Consider the following 25886-nt stretch of genomic DNA (forward strand, 5'->3'; position numbering starts at 1 on the left):
CAAGCAAAGAGCTCGGCTCTGAGTCTCGCAGCAGGGAACATGCGTATGTAAAAACACTGAGTTAACAGTGAGCAAAATCTCACAGCACACTCTTTTACCGGCCAACATGTTTACCTGCATTTTATTTATCTATTATGTGCCTGTACATCCTTACGCAGGTAAAGTACATGTTTAATATATTATCTATATACATACACAGATAATTTCATTACACCACAATACCACTGTCACAAATATGCTGTTTTATGCTGTGTGCGTGTGCATACCGGTGGATATCTTTAATATAAACTATCAAAAAATTAAATCTGAATGTGAAACGGACAGGAGGTGCCCATTCCTCTCGTTATGTTGTCAAGCCTTCCTGGCTCATCCTATCACACTCAATCATGCTCCTTAAAAACAGGAAGTCCAAAGCTCTTGTTAGAGAAAACGAAAATTAGACCCTGGCTACTAAATTCACTTTGGAGATTCAGAGAATGAGTCTACACCAGCCGTGGGCAAACTACGGCCCGCGGGCCAGATCCGGCCCGTTTGGCTGTTCTATCCGGCCCGTGGAGCCGAAAGAGCGGAGGGTTCTCTTGCTCTCCCCTCCGCTCCTTTACTTTGAATTTATATTAGTTCACACAAACACTCCATCCATGCTTTTGTTCCGGCCCTCCGGTCCAGTTTAAGAACCCATGGTGGCCCTCGAGTCAAAAAGTTTGCCCACCCCTGGTCTACACAAACATTTCATGTCAAAAGACTTCAGAATTTTTACATCTAACCAGTCTTCCCCTCCCCATTCATCTTACTTTTCAGACACATTGTTCAAACAATATCAAAACATATATATAATTTTAATTATGAAAGTAACACAGATGGGAATCCTATAACCTGCTAGGCTTTAATAACCTCAAAAAAAAAAAAACGCATTTATTTTAGCCAAACAATTGTAATGTTTGTCTCCTTTAGAAACATCTGCTGCCCAAATAAATATTTGCATTGGAAGAAGTGTTTTGGCTGTTAAGATGGCACCAAATAAAATGCTTATGTTCTAAAATAAATATTTTACACAAAATACACATAGCAAAACAGACATATCCAAAGGGTGCAGAAAATAAATTAAAGACACAAATTTAAATGCCTATTCATTTTTTAAGTTTTTTTTTAAAGAAACTCATTTTAATTCCATTTTATTTTAAAACAAAAATAAGTAATTTCTATTTCATTTTGCCAGACTATCTCTCAAAATAATGATTATATTCCATGGTCTTACAGTTGTAAAGGTCTTCACAATACAGGTGTGTTTTTAAAAACTAAAAAAGTCATCATTTTCCATTATAAAAGCACTCATGAACTTATCTCTCACCTTACCCTCATTCCTTTCCCTGGTTTTGTAATGCCAACAGGCATCAGATTATACAAACATCGGCAACAAGGTAAGGACAGTTAAAATGTCGACTCAATAACCCCTGATAACTCAAGAAAAACCTCAGATGACATAATCTGCCTGGCACAAATAAATACACCTTTGTTTCTGTACCTATTTCTCCTGGGCGCTATTTCGTTTCTATGAAAAATCTTTTTCAAGCAAGCCACACAGGCCTACGTATACGTTTACGATCACAAAGGACAAGGAAAATGAAACAAACATTTGTTCACTCCTGTCCCTGATCCAGGAAAAGGTATTCTGCTATCTACGTTTTTTTAAGGAAGTGAATACCTCCGAAAGAGTCAGGACCTAGTACATGTCTCCTTAAAGGTTACACATGCTCTGTGCAGCCTGTCTGAGAGACAATCAGCCAGTGGATTCCTTTCTGTTAACCATCCCAGGTTTGAATTCCAGGAGCTGGAGGCAGGACGTTCCCCACAGAGGCACAGAAAATTCATTTCCCCTCGCAGCTCAATAAAAACCCAAGTAGGCAAGTTTTCAGGGCACCGTGCAAAACTAATCTGTTTAGTCATGTATTTGCCTGATGATGTGGGAGAATCAGCAAGTGAAAGACCACAAATCTAGTTCCAGTTAATAAACACCAAAATGATGTACCATTATCAAGTCATGCTTCAAAGACCCAGTCATGAGTTTATTTCAAAAATAAAATTATCACCATACAAATCAAGACTTGCCAGGTTAATACTAAAATCACACACTGAGTGGCCAGCTCCTCCTGACCCTCAGAGACGAAAAGCAAGCAGTGATACTACCCATGTTCAATCTCCTAGAAGCATGGCTGTTCTTTCTAACAGAATACTCATTAAAAATTCCTGTCACAGAGGTGGAATGCCAGCCAGGAATCAAACTGTGACCCCTGAGCCAAAGACAACTTACCACTCAGCTGGTAAGTAAGTGGGCCACTCAATTTACAAACTTGAATTCCTGCATTTTGATCCTTTGCATAAATATATGAGCAATATTAAGTGAACGGGATTCAGCTCATTAGAGGTTCACAAACCAAACACAGAAAGCTCTGGAGGCCACCCAAAGCAAAGTCATGGCTAGGTGACGATGCCCACGCACTAAAAACTCCACGTCATCATTATCTTTCAGCTTGTTTCCTGAACAACACTAGCAACCATGACTACAACAAGGCTCAGCCAATTACATCAATACAAGGAGAAGACACATAAGACCAGCGGCAATGACTGTGCCAGGACTTTGGGGGCAAGTTCGTAAGTACCCAAACAGAGCAATTCACTGAAAACTCCTCACCAACGAACACAAACTAACGCTAACAAAATAATGTGTTCTAATAACCTTTACCAAAACCTTCACTTTTTCCCCATTTCAAAACCTACACCTAACTGACCACATGAACTTACTATGTATGATAGAAGCTGTGTGTCCCCTTCAAAACGTTACACACATTCAAAAAGGCATTCAGTTATGTTTAATTTAGCCTTTTAGGTTTCAAAACAAGATAGGTTATTTCAAGGATGTATCACAACTAATGAAAAGATGAAAAGCAATAAAGGGTTTTAGAGCCCTCCATCCTGATGAACTCAATAGGAAAGTTTGCCATTTTCCAGCCAAAGCATTGTTTCCCACCAGATACCTTACTTCCCTTTCACCATCAGAACGATCTGTGTTTAGAATCAGGCATTGCTATTGGTTAGCAGTAAAATACCTAACCTAAAATCTTAATTAAACATTTGCTAAAATACTTGGTAGGTAATCTTCATTAAATTGGCCCTTCCAATAAACCCAATCGTTACTGGATTTCACAAGTACATAAGAGCCACAGGGATTAAATAAAACAAAAATCTAAGAACACTGAGGCTACTCTATGTACCTGTAATATGTGAGCTAAGCATGTTCCTAGGTAATTATTCTTCACACACCTTCCCCAATTGTTCGATTCCCACTTTGGTACTACAGACTAAGCCAATGGCAAACACGTCTAAGAAGCCTGGAACTCATTCAGAGAAAGAGATAAAGGAGCAGCCAGCAGCTTGCCAGGAACAGCCCTTTCCAAAGGACTTTCCAGCTTCACGTCAGGAAAGCAGCGGGGAGAAAGGTGCAGAAGCAGGAGGGACCAGCATCGCCCCCTCCACGGTCCTGCTGCTGCTTTTTTTTTAGAATTTTTTGTTGAAGGTCCTGCTGCTTCTTACTAGCTTTCGGCCTCTCCGCTCCCTGCGGCCAGGGCATCACATGGAACTGCCAGCGCCCAGTCGCCAGGGCAGAATTGGGGCTCCAGCAGCCAGCTGGATTGGCCTTCTCCTCCCGCCTCACTTTTCAGTCCTTTACAAATGATCTCCCTCTCACAATTAGCAGCCTCAATTAAAGATGTGTACTCTAGATAGTAAGATATTGCTGGGAGAAAGGAGTGATGTTGGAAACGGAGAGTACAATTAAGTATGCAACTGCCTGCTAGACTCCCATCTTGAACCAGCAGGGTGAGAGCTTCCGAGGTGACAGAGGCGGCGACAGAGGCGTGCAAGGAAGCAGAGCGGGACTCCAAGGCGGAGCTGCTTGTCTCCCCCTACAACCGCAGGAAGGAAGGGCATGGCCCTTTGTGGAGGAGCCGAGGCAGAGAGGAAAGACACTCTGCCTCTGAGAGAAAAGGCTCAGGGGCACCTGGACGGAACTTTCAATGCGGCACATGCAGCAGGATGTACAATCTCCAATCCACTTTGGAGAGAACACAAGTGCCAGCCAATGTGTTATTTCCACAAAGGTTTCTGGTCAAACGTCAGGAAGCACCCCCTGAGAGAAGGGCTAGGAAGCCCTGGAGTGGGCTGTGGCAGCGCCACGGAAACCCCTCTGTGGAGGCTGCAGCCTGAAGCCCCCCGGGGCTAACGGCACCGAGTGGGGGCTTATAATCAGCCTTTCTGGTGTTCCTAGTGACGAGCTCCCCTGCCAAGTCTAACTCACCCTTCCCAGAATTCCTGCTTCCTCGGGCAACATACAGGGCTCACGGCCAGCGTCCAGGAGATGGGGGTCACTACTGCTATCAGGCACATGGTCACTTAAGGCAACTCCAACTGTTTGATTCTAGAGAAAAATACTGGGTCCTGAGAACGGGAAAAGTCTTTTTTGTTTGTTTGAAGTAAAAAACAAAAAACCCATGAAAATCTAAAAGAACAGATACACATCAAATCCTCTTATATGAAATACAGAAGCCTGTTTCTAAAGGTACAAAAGACATAAAAGTAAAATAACTTTTTGGGAGACTAAAAAAAAATTTTTTAAGTTGATGCTATCTTCATGAGAAAGACCTTTAAATAACTTAAAACTTCGCCTTAGGAAGTCTAGTCACAGCTCAAACTCTGACAGTCTGACACCAGAAATGTTGGAAAGCCAAGTTCACTTCAGGGCTAAGATCTATATAATTTGCTGCAAAATGATGACAGGGTACATCTTTCAAAGACAGCTGGCAACACTGGCCTTCTATCAAACTGTGTTCTAAGAAGCTCACTCTTCCTTCTTTAAAAGAAATGGGGGAGGGGGGTGTTGTACCTGTGATTATTGAAAAAAAAAAAAAAACTATGAAAATTGAAGAGAGCAGAAACTCAGTGACATGCCCCCTAATTTTCCCAATACCAACCTTAGGTGGACAGTAAAGACAAGACAGACCTACGCCAATGAGAGGAGGGGTGGGGGAGGAACGAGAGGCACAAACCTGCTGCTGTGGATACTGCATTCCTCCCATGGCCCCTGGGGTCCGCCCCTGGATGCCGATAGGGTACCGCTGCGGGCCGGGGGGGCCGTAGGACCCTCCAGGGTAAGGGCTGCTCTGCTGAGGCTGAGAATGAGGGTTACTGCCCATCCCATACAACTGAGGCCTCTTCATCACCATGGGATCCATCGGGCTGCCCTGTGAAAGAGTAAGGGAAGAAGTAAGCTTACTGAGGCAGTGCTCGGCAATCTCATTGGTCAACAGAGCGGCAAACCGCGGCTCGCGAGCCGCATGTGGCTCGCGAGTCGCAGTTTGCTGACCACTGTACTAAGTCATTATTTGTTACAAAGGCAGAAAGTTTGTCATGATGACACATACATTAAAATCACAACTACCCTTCAAAAAATATTAAAAACAATGACCTGACAAATGAAAGCCCAGAAAAGCACGAAGGAAAACACCTCCATGGACACAAGACGTTCTACGTTTCTACCTTTTGGAAGGTTTTAACTACTAAGAGGAGCCTGAAGTAAACTAAGGGAAGACCTTGTGCATCCTGGGCAGAGGGAGACGTGTGCATCTGAAACCCTGTTCTGCGTGTGGGAGTCCGTCTCACCCACGCGTGTGGGACTACGTCTCACCCACGCGTGTGGGACTACGTCTCACCCACGCGTGTGGGAGTCCGTCTCACCCACGCGTGTGGGACTACGTCTCACCCACGCGTGTGGGACTACGTCTCACCCACGCGTGTGGGACTACGTCTCACCCACGCGTGTGGGACTACGTCTCACCCATGCGTGTGGGACTACGTCTCACCCATGCGTGTGGGAGTCCGTCTCACCCAGCTCCTCTTAGCTTACTGGTAATAAAGGCAAGGCCTACTGCGTGGTTAGGAACACTCTCTGACTTCAAAGTATTCTTAGAACTCTCTATTTTAGACCGGAGTCTGCAAGTCCTTATCAAACATTAATGCATCTGAGTGCTCATTAGAAAGTGAAAGGATTTTAAATAATACAGAATGTCTAGGGTAAAATGTTCAGCGATCACTAGTGTGCATGAACCAGCACCAGGACTATGAGTCACAAGCCACCTTCCTATGCAAGTCAGCATCGTACCAAACATAACCAGTTCAAAACTAGACTCTGCGATTTATTCTTGTCTTGGTGACTCAGCCAAGGGCCTCGGGGCCAAGGCCATGCGGGAGAGCCAGAACCAGAGCCTCAGCCTGGGCTTTCAGATCCCAGAGCCTCAAAGGAGCCAGGCAGGGGTGGGGAAGTCCCTCCCCACAATGCCACAGGGCCTGCAGCGTTCACCCAACAGGCCGGTCACGCCTTCCTTCCCAAACCCTATACTGCTCCCTACTGCGGGCCAGACTCCATGTTCACACTGAGTTCATGGAAACGCTCAGGAAGGTTTGAGGATTAGCAGGAGAACAGGGGAAACCCAGGTTCACGGTGGGGAGGGGCAGGGCGTAGAATACCACAAAGCAGAGACACAGCACGAAGCAGGGGCTCAGGGGAGAGGAGCTACCTGGTGTGCGTGAGGAACAAGCAGTTTAGACCCAAATGAAGCAGGAATTTGCGGAGAAGCTGAAGCAGGCAGAAGCCAGTACATACAAGGTGAGCCTTATATGTTATTTTAAAGGCTTTAGATTGTACTTGGGGATAAACAGAGCTACAGTCAGATCTGCCTCTCAGAAGGCGGATCTTGGGCATGGCTGGAGCCAGGGTGGTGGCCACAGCAGCAGGTGAGCTGAGGTCCTGAACTGGTAGCAGCAGCGGAAGAAACAAGCCCAGATTCAAGTGACAGGCCCGGAGCACAGCGCACCTCGGAGACTGCGTGGTGGAAGCCAGGAGCAAGGGGGCTTCAGAGACGCTGAGACACCGTCGGGGACAGCACGCGGGGCAGAAGCAGACCAACACTCCCGGGAGGTGGGGCCCTTCGGGATTCCAGATTAAATGTGAGGTTCCCACTGGAAACCCAGGAGAAAGACCCAGAAGGAAGACACACAATGGTTTCCACTGGTGGTCAGGCCTGGCCTGCGATAATAACGCGGGAACTCTGCATACAGAGGACATATGGTCCTGGAGGGCAGCGACCTTTTTGTTTTACTCACTATTACATCTCCAGGACAGAAGTCAGACAGTGCACTTGGCACATAGTAAATGCTCAATAAATACTAGCTGAATTAATTGACAGGAATCATGTGAAACAAGAATTTTATCCAGGAAGAATATATGAAAACAGAAAAATAGGTGGAGGTCAAAATTCTAGAAAATATCACCAATTAAGGGAGAGGGGGGAGGGAGGCCGAAGCCGACAGAGAGACCAAAAGAATAGTCAGAATTCTAGAGAGCAAGAGAAGGGAGTCATGTGTAGCAACAGAACAGGCGTGGCAAATGCGGCCCAGGTGTCCACCAGGGGAGGGCTAAAGCTTTTGTTGTCCCGCTGACTAGGAGGCCATTGCTGACCGTGGCAAGGGCAGTCTCATCACAGAGGTGAGGGCAGAAACTGAAAGACTGTGAACTGAGGCACGAATGGGAGGCAAGAAAGGGGAGTCAGGACCACACACCCCAAACCCAAGTTGAGGAAGCTGCCAGGCCTGCCTCCCACCGACGCCCCACCCAAGGCTGCATCCATGTTTGCCCTTCATCCTTCTTAGGGTTACCCAGGTGTTCATTCTAATGACTTGAACAATCCATGCACCACTCAGGAACTGCACTGTGCCAGACACTGGAGGCATAGAAAGGAGTGTCAGAGGCTGAGAAGCGAGGCAGTCCCTACACGAGAGGGGCTGGACGGAGATCACAAAGCCGCGCACGCAGGGACGTCCTGACTGGGCACGCGAGGCCCTGGGCAAGGAGACCGCCAAGCCTTCCGAGAAGAAACACCTGCGCTCGGTCCTGAGGGACTCACGGGAACTTGCCAGGAACTGATCAACCTGAATGAAATATGTGCAGGCCAAATAGTTCTCAAAACTCAGTTTCATGGCGTTCTAGCTGTGTTACCTTTACCCGTCAAGAAAAACTGTGCACATAACAATGACAGAAATTGCTCAAACAATACTCTGATGTTACACGTGTGCTGACTTCATAATTCAACATAAACACATATTTTGATAGATATGTTGTAATAAAACTAAAACAGAAGGACTAAGAATTAAGTTTCGCCAGAATGATTTAAATTAGTTAGAATTTATGCCTAAAACAGCAAAATGTAATTATTTTCCACACTTTGTTGCAAAAGGTAAAATAAAACTTTAGATGGAAGTGTGAAAATCAAGGCTGAGCTGGTGCTTCAGAATCTGCAGTGAGTGAACGGCCTACAGAGGCTCCATCCATCTGATTCAAGGCCACATTCCCACTACGGGCCCTGCGGCAGCCCCGTCTTCACATTCAGTCTGGAGTGCCCAGGCCATAGGGAAGGTCTGTTTACTTCGCTTTAAACAGTACACAACCGAAACTGGCATAGGTAAAGCAGAAATTTTAATTGGAAAATGATTAGAATGTCTACATTTTAATGCTATAGATAACAGTGCAGCAAATTCATCTTATCAGTGACTAAAACTGTTTTTGTAAGATCTGTTCCATCACTGCCACAAACTCTCACAGTCCTACTTAAAATTCAACTAATTTGCACCCTGAGATTTCTCAAAATCGGAAGCATGAAATACACAGATTATCTGCACCTCTCCAAATGCATCAGCTGCCTTTCAGTGAGACTTCAGACGTGAAAACAGATACTTATCCAGTGCAAATTACTGCATTTTAACCTGCTCTTCTTTGGCCTATTATTAAACGTTCACCCACAATCCAAATCCATCCCGCTGGTACTCCTGCTATTTCTAACACGGAAGATGTGCTACTGCCGGGTCTCAACCTTGCCTTTTACAAGTATCTCCGAAAGAAACCAAAGACCAAACCAAACCTAAGACTTTTCCAAAAAACATAAAGGCCAAGTCGCTCCTCATATTCACATCTAGCCCAAAACGGTTTTCTATTTCTATCATCTGCCCTTCTGCTGATATATTCCAGAACATTTTCATTTCTCACAATTTACATTGTATCAGAGAGATCGCCCACATCAAGAATGTCCTCAAATACTTCTCAACATATTATTCCATACATGGTTTTCCTTTCCAGATATCATTCTACAACTGCAGTAACCCAAGCTTCAATTATGTAAAAAACAAAAACAAAAACAAAAACAAGTACTTTGAAGGCTACAATACAAATCACCCATTTTCAAAGAGCACTTAACATGACTATAGGTTATACATATCACACATGCCTGTATGAGTTATACATATAACACACACCCACACACATGTATGCATGAGTTACACATCTCACACACACACATGAGTTATAGGTTATATACATCACACACATGTATGTACAAGTTATTGATTATAGATCTCACACACACGCACACACCCTTTCCTGGATCTCCCTTCGGAAGCTGCCACTGCTGCCTCCAGCCTCCGAAAGCCTCAGGTTCCCCAGCCCTGGGTCTATTAGATAAGGAGTACAATGTAGACTTTCCAAGTACGGACTGGAATATAGATTCTAGACATATCAGGTAGCACAGTTAGGCTGTATTCTAGGTTAAAAGGTTTTCAGAGGCTAGCCTGAGAATCCAGCTAACCTTTCAAAGATTATTCAAGTTAAAAAAAACAATTCCATTTTAGTATACTTTAGCTAAACTTGATGCTTTTTATACTTAAATACTCCTTCATTACCACTCCTTTGGAGTATGCCTACACATGTTTTTATAATAACGATATCTATATAACTGTATTTACTCCAAAATATTGAGTTAAGGAGATAGTTTGTTAGTAGTTTCTTTATGCGTATACTATTTCACAATCTTTTCAGCCCGACTCCTTAGAGCAGTGGTCGGCAAACTCATTAGTCAACAGAGCCAAATATCAATAGTACAATAATTGAAATTTCTTTTGAGAGCCAAATTTTTTTAAACTTAAACTTCTTCTAATGCCACTTCTTCAAAATAGACTCGCCCAGGCCGTGGTATTTTGTGGAAGAGCCACACTCAAGGGGCCAAAGAGCCGCATGTGGCTCGCGAGCCGCAGTTTGCCGACCACTGCCTTAGAGCATACGCTGAAGACAAGGCGTTACAAAAACCCACAGAAAGCAGGTCCATCGCATGGTCTGATCTACAATCGCATGTATCTACTGAGCAAGAGCTGAGAAAGAAACTTTCCCTGAGTCGTTATTTGGGAAAATGTTCTCTCTTAGCATTAAAGAGAACTTGTGAAGTAATATTTCATACCTATAAAATGACAAAATTCATGAAACCCAATGCGAGTAAATGAGTATTTGAACCAGTAGGTAAAAGTCTTTCTGGAGGATAACAGGTCAATAAGCTTTAAACAAAAGCTTGAAGAATTATATCTGTTCCAACCCTAATAGTCTCTCGAGTGGGGCAGGGATGCAACTTACCCAAACCTGTCCACAGCTACATGAATTCTAATTCTGAAGGCAGACCGCGTGGTCTTGGTTTGGAAAAGCATGGGCTTTGCATCCAGAGTGGATGTGTCCACACCCTTACCCCACCACCTACTACCCTGCACACACTGCTTATTTCTCAGTTTTCTCACCCAATGAATGGGAGAAGTAATACCTACCTAACAATCATTGTGAAAATTCAATTAGTAAGGACTATAAAGGGTCTCTGAGCCACTTTCTAACGGTTCCAAGAAGGAAACTGAAACTCCCCAGTATTCAATGGCTACAGAGCATGTGCCCGAGCCCTAACATGTCAGCATAGGGGAATACACGAAGACATGGAAAAGTACACAGAAAACCACGGCGGATGTTTGCGAGTGATGTGCATGAGTTACAGCCATGTGAAAACCAGACTGATAATGATCAGAGGCAGCCACAGTGACCTGTATGTAGTGCTGTCATATCGTGAAGCAATCGATGTTTACTTTGCTGTGATGCTAAATATAACTCCGAAATGCCTCTGGTTTTTCCCAGGCATGCTGCAAACACTGCTATGGCCTCTGTGGGGTGGGGCGGATGGGACCCAGCTGTCCCGCCTCTGTCCTCCTCCAGGCCTGCGCCACCCTCCACGTGCACCACCAACACGGAGAGAGGAGCTGCCGGTCCTCCTAAGGCTGCCCCCGATCTCCTCTCCGCCTAAAACCACGCTCAGTCAGTCTGGGTTCAAGCCACAGAACTTCCCCCTCGCCCACCCAGGAACGCCACAATGGACCTGCCCGGAAATGCCCCCACGCTGCTTGCAGCAGACCTGAGTTGCCTGGTATTGTTATTTAATCCAGGCGCTATTTCTCCACTTTTCATGTATTATTTCCTACCTCCCAAGCAGACTCAATGGCAATACCCATGCTTCGCATTTTCCATGTCTCAGCACACAGCGCCAAGGGCTTAAATGGCTGTGGCGATTCACGCAAGGAATGACGACTGATCACATAAGGTAAAACGTTCTCAAATATAAAAGTAAACATCACTAACCAATGTCTGCATCAACTCGGCACACACATGCAGAAGACACATGTCGAGTCAGTGACAATACAAACTCCAGCAGTCCTAGTCAAGCTCTTCTAATGTCATTAGAATCAGTTTAAGTCAAAAATAGGAACAGGGCACCAGTGACTCTTGCCTCCTCTGATAAAGAGTGCATATTCCTCCTCAACAAGAAGCACCAAGATTCTCAGTTTCCACTGTCGGCCCTACCACAGACCCAGTTACCAAAGACGCTCCCCACCCCAGATGGCTCTCGGAGGCTGGGAGCCGGGACACGCCCAGCGTGCGGACCTGGGCGGCGCTGGCACCAGAGCCCCGCCTCCTGACTCGGCCTGGTCCCCCTCCTGTAACGTGCGTCCGTGCACAGCCATGAGGCGGAGGGAGGAAAAATGCAACCCAGCACCTAAAACCGCTTTGTTTTCTGCTTGTACCGATAACAAAACTGTGCCTGTTTATTGAGACTTGAACTAAAACATCAGAATTACAAATGTGGTTATCAGCATACTCTCATTTGTCACTACAGAACTATTAGCCACATTCTACAATGGCAGGAGAAGGTCAGTAAGAGAAAGTCTAATATATTAGAAAAAAAGAGAAAAGGCTGTTTTATTGTTGGCTCTAAGAACTACCAAATTATTGGTGCCCTCGCACCAAGATGCCATTCGCAACGTGGGGGAGGGGAGGGAGAGGCCAGAATACCCACAGACTGACTTGGAAGAGAACCCTTGGCAATATTTTTATTTGTTTGTTTGTTTTAGAGAGAAAGAGAAAGGGAGGTGGGAGGGGAGGAGAGGGAGAGAGGGGGGAGGGGGAGGGGGAGGGAACGCTGATCCGTTGCTGCACTTATTTACACACACTGATTGGTTGCTTCTTGTATGTGCCCTGACGGGAGATGGAGCCTGCAACCTCAGCACATCGGATGATGCTCCAACCCACTGAGCTACCCAGGTGGGGCCCACGGTCGGTGTTTTTGGCTTGGCCTTACGTAAGTTACAGAGAACATATATGTATTTGGAGAACCACGCAATAAATTTGAAGGAAGAGGGCAGGGGATGAGAAACATTATTTTTGTGAGTATCTAAAAGTGTGTTTATTTTTCACATATACATTATCACTGAACAGTAGAACAAACAATATTTTTTCCTAACTACACTTTAAATTTTATCGGTACTCTAAAATATCATGTGATTTTTATTTTTCAGAATTAAGATTAGCCATAAAAAATTAACATGTTGTTACAATGTTGTTACATGTATAATGGATAAAGGAACTGCCACAAACTACCAATAAAAAGTAACAATCAGAAGCTGTGATTCTTAATTCTTAGGGATACTCAAAAAATGCATTCATGATATATGTACATCCCAAATTTATCATACAGTGTCAGAGACTTTCTAGAAAGCCATCCAAAGACTCCTGCCCTGCACTGTCAAATATTGACTAACATCTGGCATGCATTTCTAAAGCACTTTAATACATTTTCACTTCATCCCGATTCTTAAAAACACCTGATAAAGGGTTCAGCAATGAAACATGCTTCTTGGAACGGAAAAGACCCTCCATACATGATGTATGTATGAATACCCTGAAACTGTCTGTACCATGAATGTTATGCATTATTTCCTTGTATATAACCGAAATCTGTTCCTTGTAATTTACATCCACTGGTTTTACTTTGGTCCTTTTACAAATATTTGAAGATAGCTATATCTATTTCCCTTTTCTGAGCAAAACATGTCAATTCTCAGGCCCCGTAACTCAAAAGGTATTATGGGGAGCAACTTGCTTCCCTTTTTCCAGATCCCACATTTTCTAGTGTGATGCAGCCCCACTACACTCCTGATCCACCCCATCAGCTGCTTAATTCCCACTTCCCCATCTCCTGCTATACAGCTCGCTAGCTGACTCAAGTTGCAGAAGTTGGTCTTTCTCTCTGCTTATTCTCATTTTGCTTATTTATGGTCACCACTCCAGCCTGCCATCTAACATATTAACTGTACTCCCTGTCTTGACATCCTTTCCGCTGACCAGCGCTCCTCCGACTCACTGACTCAGCTCGTTATGCAATCACAAATCCACGTCTGTCTCTGGGCGACAATCCCTTGACACTTCAAATTCCTCCATCTTTTCTAATGTATAAAACTAGAGGCCTGGTGCACGAATTCATGCATGGGCGGGGTCCCTCGGGGTGGCCTGCGGGGATCGGGCCCCAGCTCACGCCCCCCCCCCCAGCCTTGCAGCCCTGCAACCCCAGCTGGCACCCTACTGTGGCCTGGCACTGCCCCCTCACCTGCTCCACCATCCCGCCTGCCTGCAGGGCCACTGATCCCCCATCTGGCTCCCTCAGTGTCTGGGAGCCAGGCGGCAGCCCCACCCCCTACTGCTGTCACTGGTCACCATCTGTGAGGCAACTGGCAGGGCGATCAGGCCCCCACTCGCACCCGCCTTGGCCTGGCACTGCCCATTCACCTGCTCCACCATCCCGCCACGGTCCCACTCTAGTCAGGGCCCATCGGGGCCGGCAGTACCTCCACTGCCACCCTCTGCCGGCACCACGTCGCCGATGCCCGCCATGTTCTGCACCGCCCCCTGGTGGTCAGCACACGTCATAGTGAGCAGTCGAACTCCCGGTTGAACAAACCCCAGAGGGGAAATTTGCATAGTAGGCTTTTATTATTTAGGATAAATAGCCCAAAGCTTAAGAAAACACTTAGAATTCAAGGCAAAATATGTAAGAGAAAGGCAGGGGGGTTAGAGCCAGACACACTGGGGTGTGAATCCTGCCTGTACTCCTCACGAGCTACATAAACTGGGCTCACATTCAACAGAGTGCCGTCGTGTCCACCTCCTGTGCGGCTGGGGGCTGGATGAGGTGCCACAGGGTTTATCCCACAGGAAGAGTTTCCTATCTTTTTTCCCTCTTAACAAATCAGCGAACTGAAGTCAGAGCCAAAACCACTCGGTAATTGACTCTCCTTATTGCCTGGGCTCCCAGCACACTGTGATGAAGGCTGGGTGCTGCGCCTTGCCGTCTTCGTACTGGCTCTTAGTACAGCACATGCCTGCCATGGGCACTCACGACAATGGGCCTCTTGATGGCCAATAGGTACCAGAGATAAAGGATCGCACACTGCACACCAAGTTTCACTTTTCACAAGTTCACATAAGCCACAGCTTCCAATACCACCTCGTGCCTGCGTCCCCCAAATGTGTCTCCCATGGTTGGTTTCTCCGAGCCCCAGAGCTCTGTACCCAACTGTCACCAAACACTCCTGCCTGGATGCCCAGGGGATCCGATTCCAGTAAGAGACACCACCCCGCATCTAGATGGGCAGGTTAGAACGCAAGATGCATCCTGACTCATTCTCCTCTCCCCACCACAGCCAGCCAGTCAGCATTCTTGGAGGAAAGTCTTCATTGGAAACCTGCCATCCACAGGAAACCTCCCCTCCCACCACACTGGCCTCTGGGGGGGGGGGGGGGTGCTCTAGGAAAACCATGTCCTTCCCCCACCGGGCCTTCTCCGCAAGTAGAAGGAGCTCTGCTCTCCTGCAGAACTCGGGCTAACACCCCGTCCTCAGAGCCGCCCGCCCCCCTAACGCGGCGAGGCCGGTCCCCTCGGAAAGGGCTGTGCTTCTGCGTCAGCACTCATCACAGTCCACGCGAGTATTTGTTTGTGACACTTGCTGTGTCTCTCTCCCCAACTAGCCTGTACCCCAGAATAGCAACAGTGAGATGGAGAAGACAAAATTAAACCCATTTGTAGCCCTCTTCTAAGTACCACAGAGTAAGTCCAGAAAATGAAGCTGTTCTGGTTCGCCAGGTTTGGGCTGATTTTTATAAAGTGGCAAAAACTATTACTTGCCTAATCTCCCAAGTGCAGCAGCTTGTATGTCCTTTCAGTGAGTAAATTACTGTCTGACAACTATACTTTGAAATTTAATTTGGCAAATGAAATAACTTTACGAACACACCAAAGTGTGTGTGTGTGTGTGTGTGTGTGTGTATGTGTGTATATATATATATATATATGGTTTAAAAGCAATATCAAAATAGTAATGGAATGCATTTCTACCTTCCCTCGGATGTTATTCTTGCCACCAAAAAACTGTAAAGCTATTATCACAGCTTTAACAATTTCTAAAATTTACATCTCTAAGTAAACAATATCGTGCCATTCATGTGCTGAAAACCTAGTAGCAGACTCTTACTTAAGAGAAATAATATGGTATATTTCCCATATAGTTACAGATTCAAGTCAAGAAAAGAAGTTCTGTGAGAAGATGTCAAATTTCACTCCCACCACTTTAGCAGGGCAAGTCCCGCCAGCGTCTCTGCATCTCCTAGGTCACCTGTGCAGCAAGAACACCTGTGTCACTGCAGAGCTGTCACACACGGCAGACAGTCAGGTTCTCGGCACGTGACGGCTTCAGCAGGGACACACTTCACTGCTGTTACTGCATGAGGTACAGCCCAGAACAATCAGGAGGCTCCATACCCTCCACCGCTCCCCGCTGCGCAGCGGGCAGACACCGCTAACCCGTCCTGGCGTTCCTCTTCCCCAGCCCAGGAAGGCTCGGGGCCCTTCACCTGTGGGTTCCAGGCAGCCACTACCAAGGCCAGACTTTGCGAACAAGCGGAAACCAATGTGCTCTCTAGCACCATGGAGGGAAGGGAATAAGGTGGCAGCGGGGAGAGCAGGGTTCCTATGTGTCCTGCTTCCCACGGGCCAGAACTGTGGGTAACTTATTCCGTGCTCCAGCCTCAGTGTTCCCATCTTTCCAGGGAAGACAATACTCCCTCAAAAACACAATCGTTCTAAAGCTGGCTGGTGATTTGCAAGAATAAACCATCCCGAAGACATATCACAGTGGTACCTAAAGACGAACAGAAGTCACCCATTTCCCAGCAAACTCCATGACTGCCTTCACCCTCCTCAAAGCTATTACTTTTTTTTAAATTACCTACTTTTAAGTTGTTAAAGAAAATGTCTATAAAAATGTTACAAATGTCACCAACTGCCTACCTATCTCTGGACAGAGTGCCTGACATGCCAACATACAGGCTCCGGGCCCCTCGTGAAAAACGCTCTTCAGACTCACAACCCTATTACGGATCCACTTGACCAGAGCCATCATTCGGTAACAGCATGTATTGACTCTTACTGTCATGTGACTGTTCAAGCCGCGATGGCTATGCAGATGCTACAGGGACCGTGGACACAGAGGGAACATGGGCTGCAGCGAAGGGAAACACCCTACCCCACAGTAACACTCGGGTTCGGAGGCGGGACCACGTTCCCAGGAAACACACCCGAGCAAGGCAGCAGGATGTACGCAACCTCCTCGCAGTGGCTCTAAGACAACGCACTGCAGACGGATCGGTGGGTGGGAAGGTGGATAAACAACATGGCAAAGTGGTGAACACTGATGTATCAAAGTAAAAGTTACATGGGATTGCTCTGTACTATTACAGCTTTGCTATAAATTTTATAATTATTTCAAAATAAAAGCTAAAAACAGACAAAAAGGAAAGACAAAGACAAAATAATCCCTTTTGCAAGGGGGTCTGCAGCTCCTTCTGACTGAGAGCCACCCAGACCCTGTGCAGTGGGGGGGGGGGGGTCCTCCGGCTTAAAACCTAAGGGGCTGGCGGTGCGGGGAGGGCAGTGGGGGAACCTAGGAGAGAGCACAGAGGGAGAACCCAAGGGCATGTGACAAGGTGTAACTGGGTAGGGGGGGAGGGGGAGGGAGGGAGGGGGGAGGGAGGGGCTGCAATGTCCCTAAAAGCACTGATGCTGGCAAAACACACTGAATATATATTTCTAAGGAGATTTTTAAAATATTCTTAGGAAGCTTCCATTCCACACAAAAATATTTTAATTTAAAACAAGCAAACAAACAAAAAAGACTTTCAGAGTTAAAACCCTGCCCTGGTGGAAACCCTTTCTCTCTAATCACCTTTTCCGGTTATCCCCCTCAACCCCAGAATGTACTGAGTCTCCTGGCCCAGGCTTTTTAAAAGATCTCAAACCAGCCCTTAAAGATGTGAAATGGGCCATCTGTTAATCCAGAACTCTCCCTGATTTGTGTAAGTTTCAAAAAAAAAAAAAAAGGCTTTTACAACTGCCACTTTGGCGAGTGGCCCCACTCCCTCCTCTGCCCTCACAGGGCTCAGCAGACCTGTTCCGGGAAGCACCCCAAGGGCAGGGCGAAGGCAGGGGGCAGCTGGCTGTCAGACTCTCCGGTTTAAAATAAGGACAGCAACTACTCAAATGAAAACACATCCGGGATTTTTAAATCTCAGTACAAATAAAAACTGAAATTATTCCACAACCGTGGTTAACAGAGCTTCAGGCGGAGAAGAAAGCGGTCAGCGACCACCACCTCACGAGCAGTTTCAGTGCTTGCTGCGGCAGGCGAAGCCCAACCCTCCCCCCAACCACAGGACCGAGAAGCCTCCGTACAGGAGACGGGGTCAAGTGCAGACTCCCGAGGTAAACCTGCCGGCCAGCACATGGCTCCCCACTCCTGTGTGATCTTGAGCACCCCACGTAAATTCTCTGCGCTGCAGCGTCCACCTCTGACCAGGGAGGCTGTAACAGCACGGGCCTCACAGCATCGTTACAGGATCAAATATTAAATAGCACAGGAGGCACACAGCACTCAGAACAGGGCCTAGCTCGACAGCAAGTGATCAATTAAGTGTTAGAGATTATTTCTACTGGGCAATTTCACTCCTCTGAGCTTCACACTTCCTCACACGTAAAGTGAGGAATTAAGAGATGAACTCTTAAAGTCCCTTCCTGTTCTGGCATTCTAGAATGATCCCTCCTCCCTGCCAAAACTACCAACTGCCATGGTAAGAAGCAAAACAACGTGGACCTTTAGAGATATTTCTCCTTTCTGCCTCATTCTTTTCCCAGAAACCTTATCAATACACTGCCCTGAAGGTCAAAAGTTAGGGGGAGGCTGGGGCAGGGGCGGGCTTGAAGGGGGGGGGAGGGGAGGACAGACATATGTAATGCTTTCAACGATAAAGATTTAAAAAACAAAAGTTAGAAAGAGGGTTTTGAAAGTATCTAAAGACTTCAAAACCCACATGTTCAACGTTCAAACAATCAAGGCTCAATTTTAAGGTGACCTCCTGCCACCTGTCCAGTCTTAGCCCACACTGAACCTGACAGCTCTCTTGCACACCTCGGTGCTGATGCACTAAAGCATCTGATCGCCCTCTCTGGGAATGCCCTTGCACCCAAATACCTTTGGCTACCTCTGAACTGGAACAATTCTTCCTAACCCCACAAACTGCCAGCAACGGTCTGCCTTCTCAGAACGTCCACATACACTGTGCCTCTCAGTGGATGGACAGTAAACGTTTACCATAACCACCTGCACCTCTGCTTATGTTGGGCTCCCGCATCAGCGAGCTGCATAAGGGCTTGAATGGTGTCTTCCTCATCCTAATTCTCCTTCTCGCCCCAACTTATCATACACAGTGGACAATTACTGCTATTATTGCATTAATAAAATAAATCAATCAAAGAAACGCAAATGCACCCTCACCCTTATCTCTCCAGCCATCCTCCCGTAAGTAATATTGTATGCCATCCTAGATGTGTCCATTGTAAGTAATAAACTATGAAGCCTGGCCCCGAGTCTGGCCTGCAGCGGGCAGTAATAAAGGCTTGGTTTGTGACTGAGAAAGACATCCAGCTGCGTCTCCTACTCCAAGTGCAGCTTCTCCTGGGTCCACATTCGAATGCTCCAAACAGGCGGCTTTTATTCCCCTGCTCTACTATCACCATTGCTGGTCGTCTTAAAACACCATTTCCCACACAATGTGCACAGCCATTCCTGTAATCAAGAACGGAAATGTCTATAAAGCAGTGCCACTCTGTAAGATACACAATACACGTTAGCTAGCGTAAGAAAAGACTAAACCGTGCTTCATAGAAAAAAACACCTGTTTCACTTGCTTGTGCCCTAAACTGTCTGGACAGATTTTTATTTTTTGTTTTAAGTAGAACACAGGAATACATAAACTAGGATAATATAGAAGTGTAATAACGCATTCCATTTTCACTGTTAGCTAGGTCTATCTAGTTAGACAACCAGAGTGAAGTACGAGTGAGAGAGAGAGCGAGTGAGGGCGCAAGTACATGCGTACACGTGCACATGGCTTCTATCCCAGGTACTGTGAGAGGGCAGGTGCTTAGCTTACCTGTAGATTTTTTTATGTAGTTGAGTAGTAAGAGGAACAGGGATTTTTATATATAGCTAGATAGTAGTAAGAGTAACAATAAGGTATGCTGGTCATAGATCCTCAACATTTAAGGCAAATGATTAATCAAGTCCCACCTGAAACAATTTGTTAAATTGATTTTAATCACTGGGCCTCTCATGTGAAGCTTTGTATAATCAGCATTTCATTTACAAAATTAATTGCCTGATTGATTCTTAGGAGGCAGTGGCTGTCATTACCCTGCTGTCATAACTTCTGAGTAGGGTGTCACAACATGGAATTCTGACAGTATGTAAAGCACTGCTATTTTAAAAACGGGTGCAGGGAGAAGGGGGGGACCAAGAAGTTACATTATCCCCTTCAGCCTGAAAGTTGAAACTGTTTCATGCTAACTACACTCTGTATCAACGCTCTTCTGCTAAATTATTGTACAAATTTTGGGTTCAGGGCATGAGTTATTTTTACTCTATTAAAATAATAACTAGAAAGTAAAAGCATGGATTCACCACTGGAGTTCAATGTTAAGCTATTGTCTTGAGAACTGATACCGAGATAAAGAAAGATCAGTCATTTAGTTTACGACTGATACCAAAATACAGGCATTGTAAGCATACCAACACACACATAGCATACATTCATTCCATCTTTCAAAAATATTTTAGTATCTGTTATTGTTACATACCCTCACTTCTATATTTAATTCATTGCTTACATTTTAATATTTAATAGTCTGGTCTAATAGATGGGTCTTCACCTGAAAATTTGTCATCACCATAAATTAATAAAAATTAGGCTAAAAAGCAATTTCTGTGTTGTTGCTGTTTTGTTTTTTTTAAAAAAAAGGGGGGGGGGTAAGATGAACCCTGAACAAGAGAGTAAGGAGGAAACGTTCCTAAGTTACCACCAAGTATCGTTTAGAAGTGAGGCCTCATTACCCATATCCTCACATTTTCAACGGGGCCTTTTCAGCCGGGCCCACATCAGCATCAGGAAGCCAAAGGCTCTCGTTTCCTTTGCCATCAATTTGCTTTTTCAGAAAGAAGGCCCACCCTGCAAGAGCCCCTACTTCTTGCTCCTGGAAGCTCACAGTCCCATCGCCCACGTCCTCAGCATTCCATAAAGCAGGGCTGACCACACAAAGCCAGTCGTTTCAAAGGCATAAAATAATTCCACAGGGTAGAGGGGGACTCATTTAAAACAATCCCTATTCAATGCAATCCAATTCCAAATAAGGCCGCTTCTAAATGGGTCACTTTGATTTAAAAGAGGCCTCCTCTGGAGACCAGATGTAATTTACCTCCTTTGAGTACACTAAATTTTGATTCCTATGTACAGCCACAGAATTCCTTTAAAAAGAAAGATCACCTCATAAATTCGCTCCATTATCTTGTGACCAAAGGTGTTTTGTTTGCTAGCTTAGTAAGAGAGCTAATTGGGACACTGTACCCACTCCCACACTGCAGGCCAGCATGACAAATTCATGGCTCGTGAACATAAAGGGACGTCTATGCAGCACACACAGCCTGGGGGCTCTGGCGGGCAGGCCCCACCTGACCTCCTGGCCACGTGGTCCTCCCCTGCAGAAAAACAGCAATGGTCTCGGTTTCACTTGGCTCCCAGGGACAGGGAGCCCTTAGTGTCGACAAGCTAATATCTACAGAGTGCTTCGAGTTCTGGAAAGAAAGGCATTATGAAAGCATAATTCATGCCTAGGATCACTTCTTAGGCTGCGCACACTGTAACTGTTTCGGAAAACAGGGTTCACAAATTCAAATGTAGATCAATTTAACACCTTTCATTACAAAAGAATCAAATAAAGGGGAGACAGATACTCTCTTACATACGTGCAAAGGGGGTGGAGTGGTCACTGAAGCATTTAGTGCTGGCATCACTACCACCTATGAGGGTTCTGCGGGATGTCAGAAAAGGTTAGGGCAGTCATTCTCCGAGGTGAAAATGCTGGGAGCTACATGCACAGGAATGGGGGCTGGCGTGAGGGGGCAAGTGAAAATGCATATTCGGGGTAATTTTCTATTTGGAAAAGGGGGAAATATTGTCTTTATAATACACCATGTAAAAGCAGGGCTTGATGCCCTAGCCCCGCGGTCGGCAAACTGCGGCTTGCGAGCCACATGGGGCTCTTTGGTCCCTTGAGTGTGGCTCTTCCTCAAAATACCACGGCCTGGGTGAGTCTATTTTGAAGAAGTGGCGTTAGAAGAAGTTTAAGTTTAAAAAATTTGGCTCTCAAAAGAAATTTCAATCATTGTATTGTTGATATTTGGCTCTGTTGACTAATGAGTTTGCCGACCACTGGCCTAGCCGGTTAGGCTCAGTAGACAGAGCTTCAGCCTGCGGACTGAAGGGTCCTGGGTTGGATTCCGGTCAAGGGCACATGCCTGGGTTGAGGGCTCGATCCCCAGTAGGGGGCATGCAGGAGGCAGCCAATCAATGATTCTCTCTCACCATTGATGTTTCTATCTCTCCCTCTCCTTTCCTCTCTGGAATCAATGAAAATATATTTTTTTTTAAAAAGTAGAGCTTGATAAAATAATCGCAATTGTTAAGAATTAGCATTTAAAAGGCAAGCTTCTGGTTATTCAAGGAAGGTGGTGAGTAGGAACCTGGTCTTTTGGAGGGTATATCTGAACTCTGAAGAGTTGTGAAGAAATCTATAATAATAAAAGCGTAATATGCTAATTAGACAGGACAATGTTCCGGATGAAGCCGGGGTTGCAAGGGATGCAGGGCCATGAAAGGGAGGTAGATGTGTAAGATGGCCCTTGACTTTAAGAAATATGTACTACAACAGAGGAAATAGGAGATGTATTTAAATAATTCAGGGATAAATAACTGCCAGTGCTACAGGGCAGAGGAAAATCAAGTCCTATAGAGTCCAGCTGAGGGTAATAACGTTTGGTTGGAAGAAATGAAAGAATTCATGGGAAATTTATCACTTAATGTGGATAACAAAAGATAAAGATGTACAGAAGTATCAAGCCACAAATAGAATAACAGCCACCACTTAATCAGTGCATATGGTGTGCAAGGTGCTTTATAAATGACACCACCATCCTACAAAAATCCTGCAAACCACCATTTTTAGAAACTCATCTTGAAGAAACTTATCTCTAAGAATAGATAACTCATCCAAAGTCACACTTCAGTATGATGGAGTCAGGATTTTCTCAGGTCTGAATGGTGCTCTTTGGAGAAGTCTACAGCAACTTCCGTTAAATTTCCCTCCAAGCCACTCCAATTCTTCTCTCTTGATATGAACAGACTGTGAATGGAAGACTCTTTTAACCTGAATTGTGTTCCTGCAAAATTCTTCTGGTGAGTCCTCGTGTGGCTGTATTTGGAGAGAGGGTCCATAGCTTGGTATTCAAGGTCAAATGGGGTTAGAAGGGTGGGCCCTAACTTGTTAGCATGGGTGTCCCTGTAAGAAGATGGGAGGCCAGGCTATGTGTTCTCGTATTCTCCCCGCCTCCCACCCCGCATACCCAAACTAGTCATGTCAACACACAGCCAAGGTGCAAGCCAAGAGAAGGTGCCTCGGACTGAAACCTGCATTACTGGTGCCTGGGTCCTGGAACTCGGAGCTCCGGGTCTGTAGGAAATAAATCCCTGCTGTTGAAGCCCGGTCTGTGGTATTTTGTCACGGCAGCCTGGGTAGAGGCTATGAGAAACCGCTGCCCTCTGGCTGCTCCCTAACATACCACCTGGGGGAGGCTGCGTTCCCAGAGGCCTCCACGGGGCCCCACTCCCTGGCATCCACGCCTTTGTGTAATCCCCTCCTCTTGAGTATGGGCAAGACCTGTGGCTTCCATCTGACCAGTGAACAGAGCAAAGGTGAAGAAATTCTGCAGATGTAATTACGGTCCCTAATCAGCTGACTTTGAGAAAATCAAAACAGTATCCAGGAGGGGGCTGACACAATCAGGTGTGTCCTTTAAAAGAAAATTCAGGCGTTTTTCAGAAGGGAGTCCCACCCCCCCACCCCCGCCCTGGCCTGTGTGTGTGGGGGGGTGCGTGAGTGGGGGAGTGGGGGCGGGATATAAGAGTGAGTGGGAGGACACTGAAGAAGCAAGCTGCTATGAATTCTACAGCCACAGGGAATGAGGTTTGGCACCAGCTGGGGAACTATTCCCAGTCGAGCCCCCAGAGACTGCCGCCCAGCGGACTCCCTGACAACAGCCTCTGGCAGGAGCAGAGGACACAGGTAGGATGTGCCTGGACTCCTGACCCACAGAAACTCTGAGACAGTAACTGTGTGTTGTTTTAAGCCCCTTAATTTGCAATGCAGCAAAAGAAAACTAATCCACAGCTTAGTAATTAATATGCTTTCACACAGGTCCTCCACTCGCACGCACGTTAGAGTGCTGCTCCGAACCTTCTCCCACGGGGGACCTGCCGCTGTTCAAAATATTGGTGCTGGTGTGCCAGTGTTTTCCCTGATGGGCAGCCTGGACACACACCCCGCAAAGTGACTGGGGGCTCTTTGCTTTCCCATTTCCAAGCCAGCGCCTGCTCATCCTCCTACCCTGGCTCGAGAACAGCCGTGGGCAAACTACGGCCCGCGGGCCGGATCCGGCTGTTCTATCCGGTTCTCTTGCTCTCCCCTCCGCTCCTTTACTTTGAATGTATATTAGTTCACACAAACACTCCATCCATGCTTTTGTTCCGGCCCTCAGGTCCAGTTTAAGAACCCATTGTGGCCCTCGAGTCAAAAAGTTTGCCCACCCCTGCTCTAGAATCACCTTCCCTGTCAAGATTGTCTTGAATCATCAGAATAAAAACTGTCTCTTCTGTGGCCTCAGAGACATTTGAAGAACCCTCTATTACAATATTTAGAAGGTTTGGTTGCACTTTGCTGTTTATTCGTCTCCCCCACCGCAGAGGCCAAGTTGAACAGAGAGACTGGTTGCAAAGATTCAGGGAAACAGCCCTCATGCGGTAACAGAGATGGACCAGGCAGGACTCCCATCCTCGTCCCCCACCAGAGGACCCGTGATGAAAAGTGAGTCCACTTCTCTAGGCCTCAATTTCCTCATCTTTAAGACAGAATAGTTTTCCGGTGGGTACTCAATGTTTATACCAGAACCCAGCACAATATATATATAAAAGCCTAAGTGACCGAATGACCGAACGACCGGTCAACTGGTCACTATGATGCGCACCGACCACCAGGGGAGAGACACTCAACACAGGAGCTGCCCCCTGGTGGCCAGTGCGCTCCCACAGCCAACCTCCTGGGACCAGCCAACCTTCCATGGTCCCTCCCCTCGGCCAATCAGCCCCAATCGCCAGCCAGGCCAAGGGATCCCACCTGTGCACGAATTCGTGCACCGGGACTCTAGTATAATACTAGGTGAACCAGTTAATAATGCAGATTTTTTCAATAAATGGAGTTACACATATGTTGATATATATGCAATTTGATATGTATGCTATTTTGTTATATTGACTTCATATGTCAAATTTTCTGAGGGTGTTAACATCATAGATATTTTTACACTTAAAAATGTCAAATTTTGTGCCAAAAAAAAGAGCATTTGCGGAAAGTTTTAATTCATTATTTTATTTTGAAGAAAAGTGCTGCTGAATACTTCAGGAAGCTTATGATGAACATGCTCCATCTCAAGATACCTGTGAATGCTGGTTTAAATGCTTTAAAAAGTGATGATTTTGATGTGAAAGACAAAGATGTCCAGGTCAACCGAAAAAGTTTGAAGACCAACAATTACAAGCATTATTGGATGAAGATGCATGTCAAACTCAAAAAGAACTTGCAGAAAGATTCAACGTTGCTAGCAAACAATTTCCGATCTTTTACAAGCAGTGGGAAAGATTTTAAAGGAAGGAAAATGGGTGCCACATCAACTGAACGAAAGACAAATGGAAAACCGAAAAGTCTTCAGTAGAATGTTGCTTCAACTGCATGAAAGAAAGTCTTTTTTGCATCGAATTGTGACTGGCGATGAAAAGTGGATTTATTTTGAGAATTCCAAATGCACAAAATCATGGGTTGATCCAG

General features: G+C 45.9%; 1 protein-coding gene across 8 annotated transcripts in view; it reads right to left on the bottom strand.

Moving 5' to 3' along the window:
- ARID1B (AT-rich interaction domain 1B) overlaps positions 1 to 25886 on the bottom strand; it is a 415788-nt gene that overhangs the window by 307611 nt on the left and 82291 nt on the right. For 7 of the 8 annotated variants that reach the window (XM_080666163.1, XM_080666164.1, XM_080666158.1 and 4 more), the window contains one exon: positions 5100 to 5294. The exons of the other annotated variant lie outside the window; for it this stretch is intronic. In XM_080666163.1, coding sequence (XP_080522289.1) covers positions 5100 to 5294 — 195 coding nt within the window. The remainder of the gene's footprint in view (positions 1 to 5099; positions 5295 to 25886) is intronic. 8 annotated transcript variants of the gene reach the window in all.

Source organism: Plecotus auritus, assembly GCF_963455305.1.
Source record: "Plecotus auritus genome assembly, chromosome: 4".
Classification (NCBI taxonomy): domain Eukaryota; kingdom Metazoa; phylum Chordata; class Mammalia; order Chiroptera; family Vespertilionidae; genus Plecotus; species Plecotus auritus.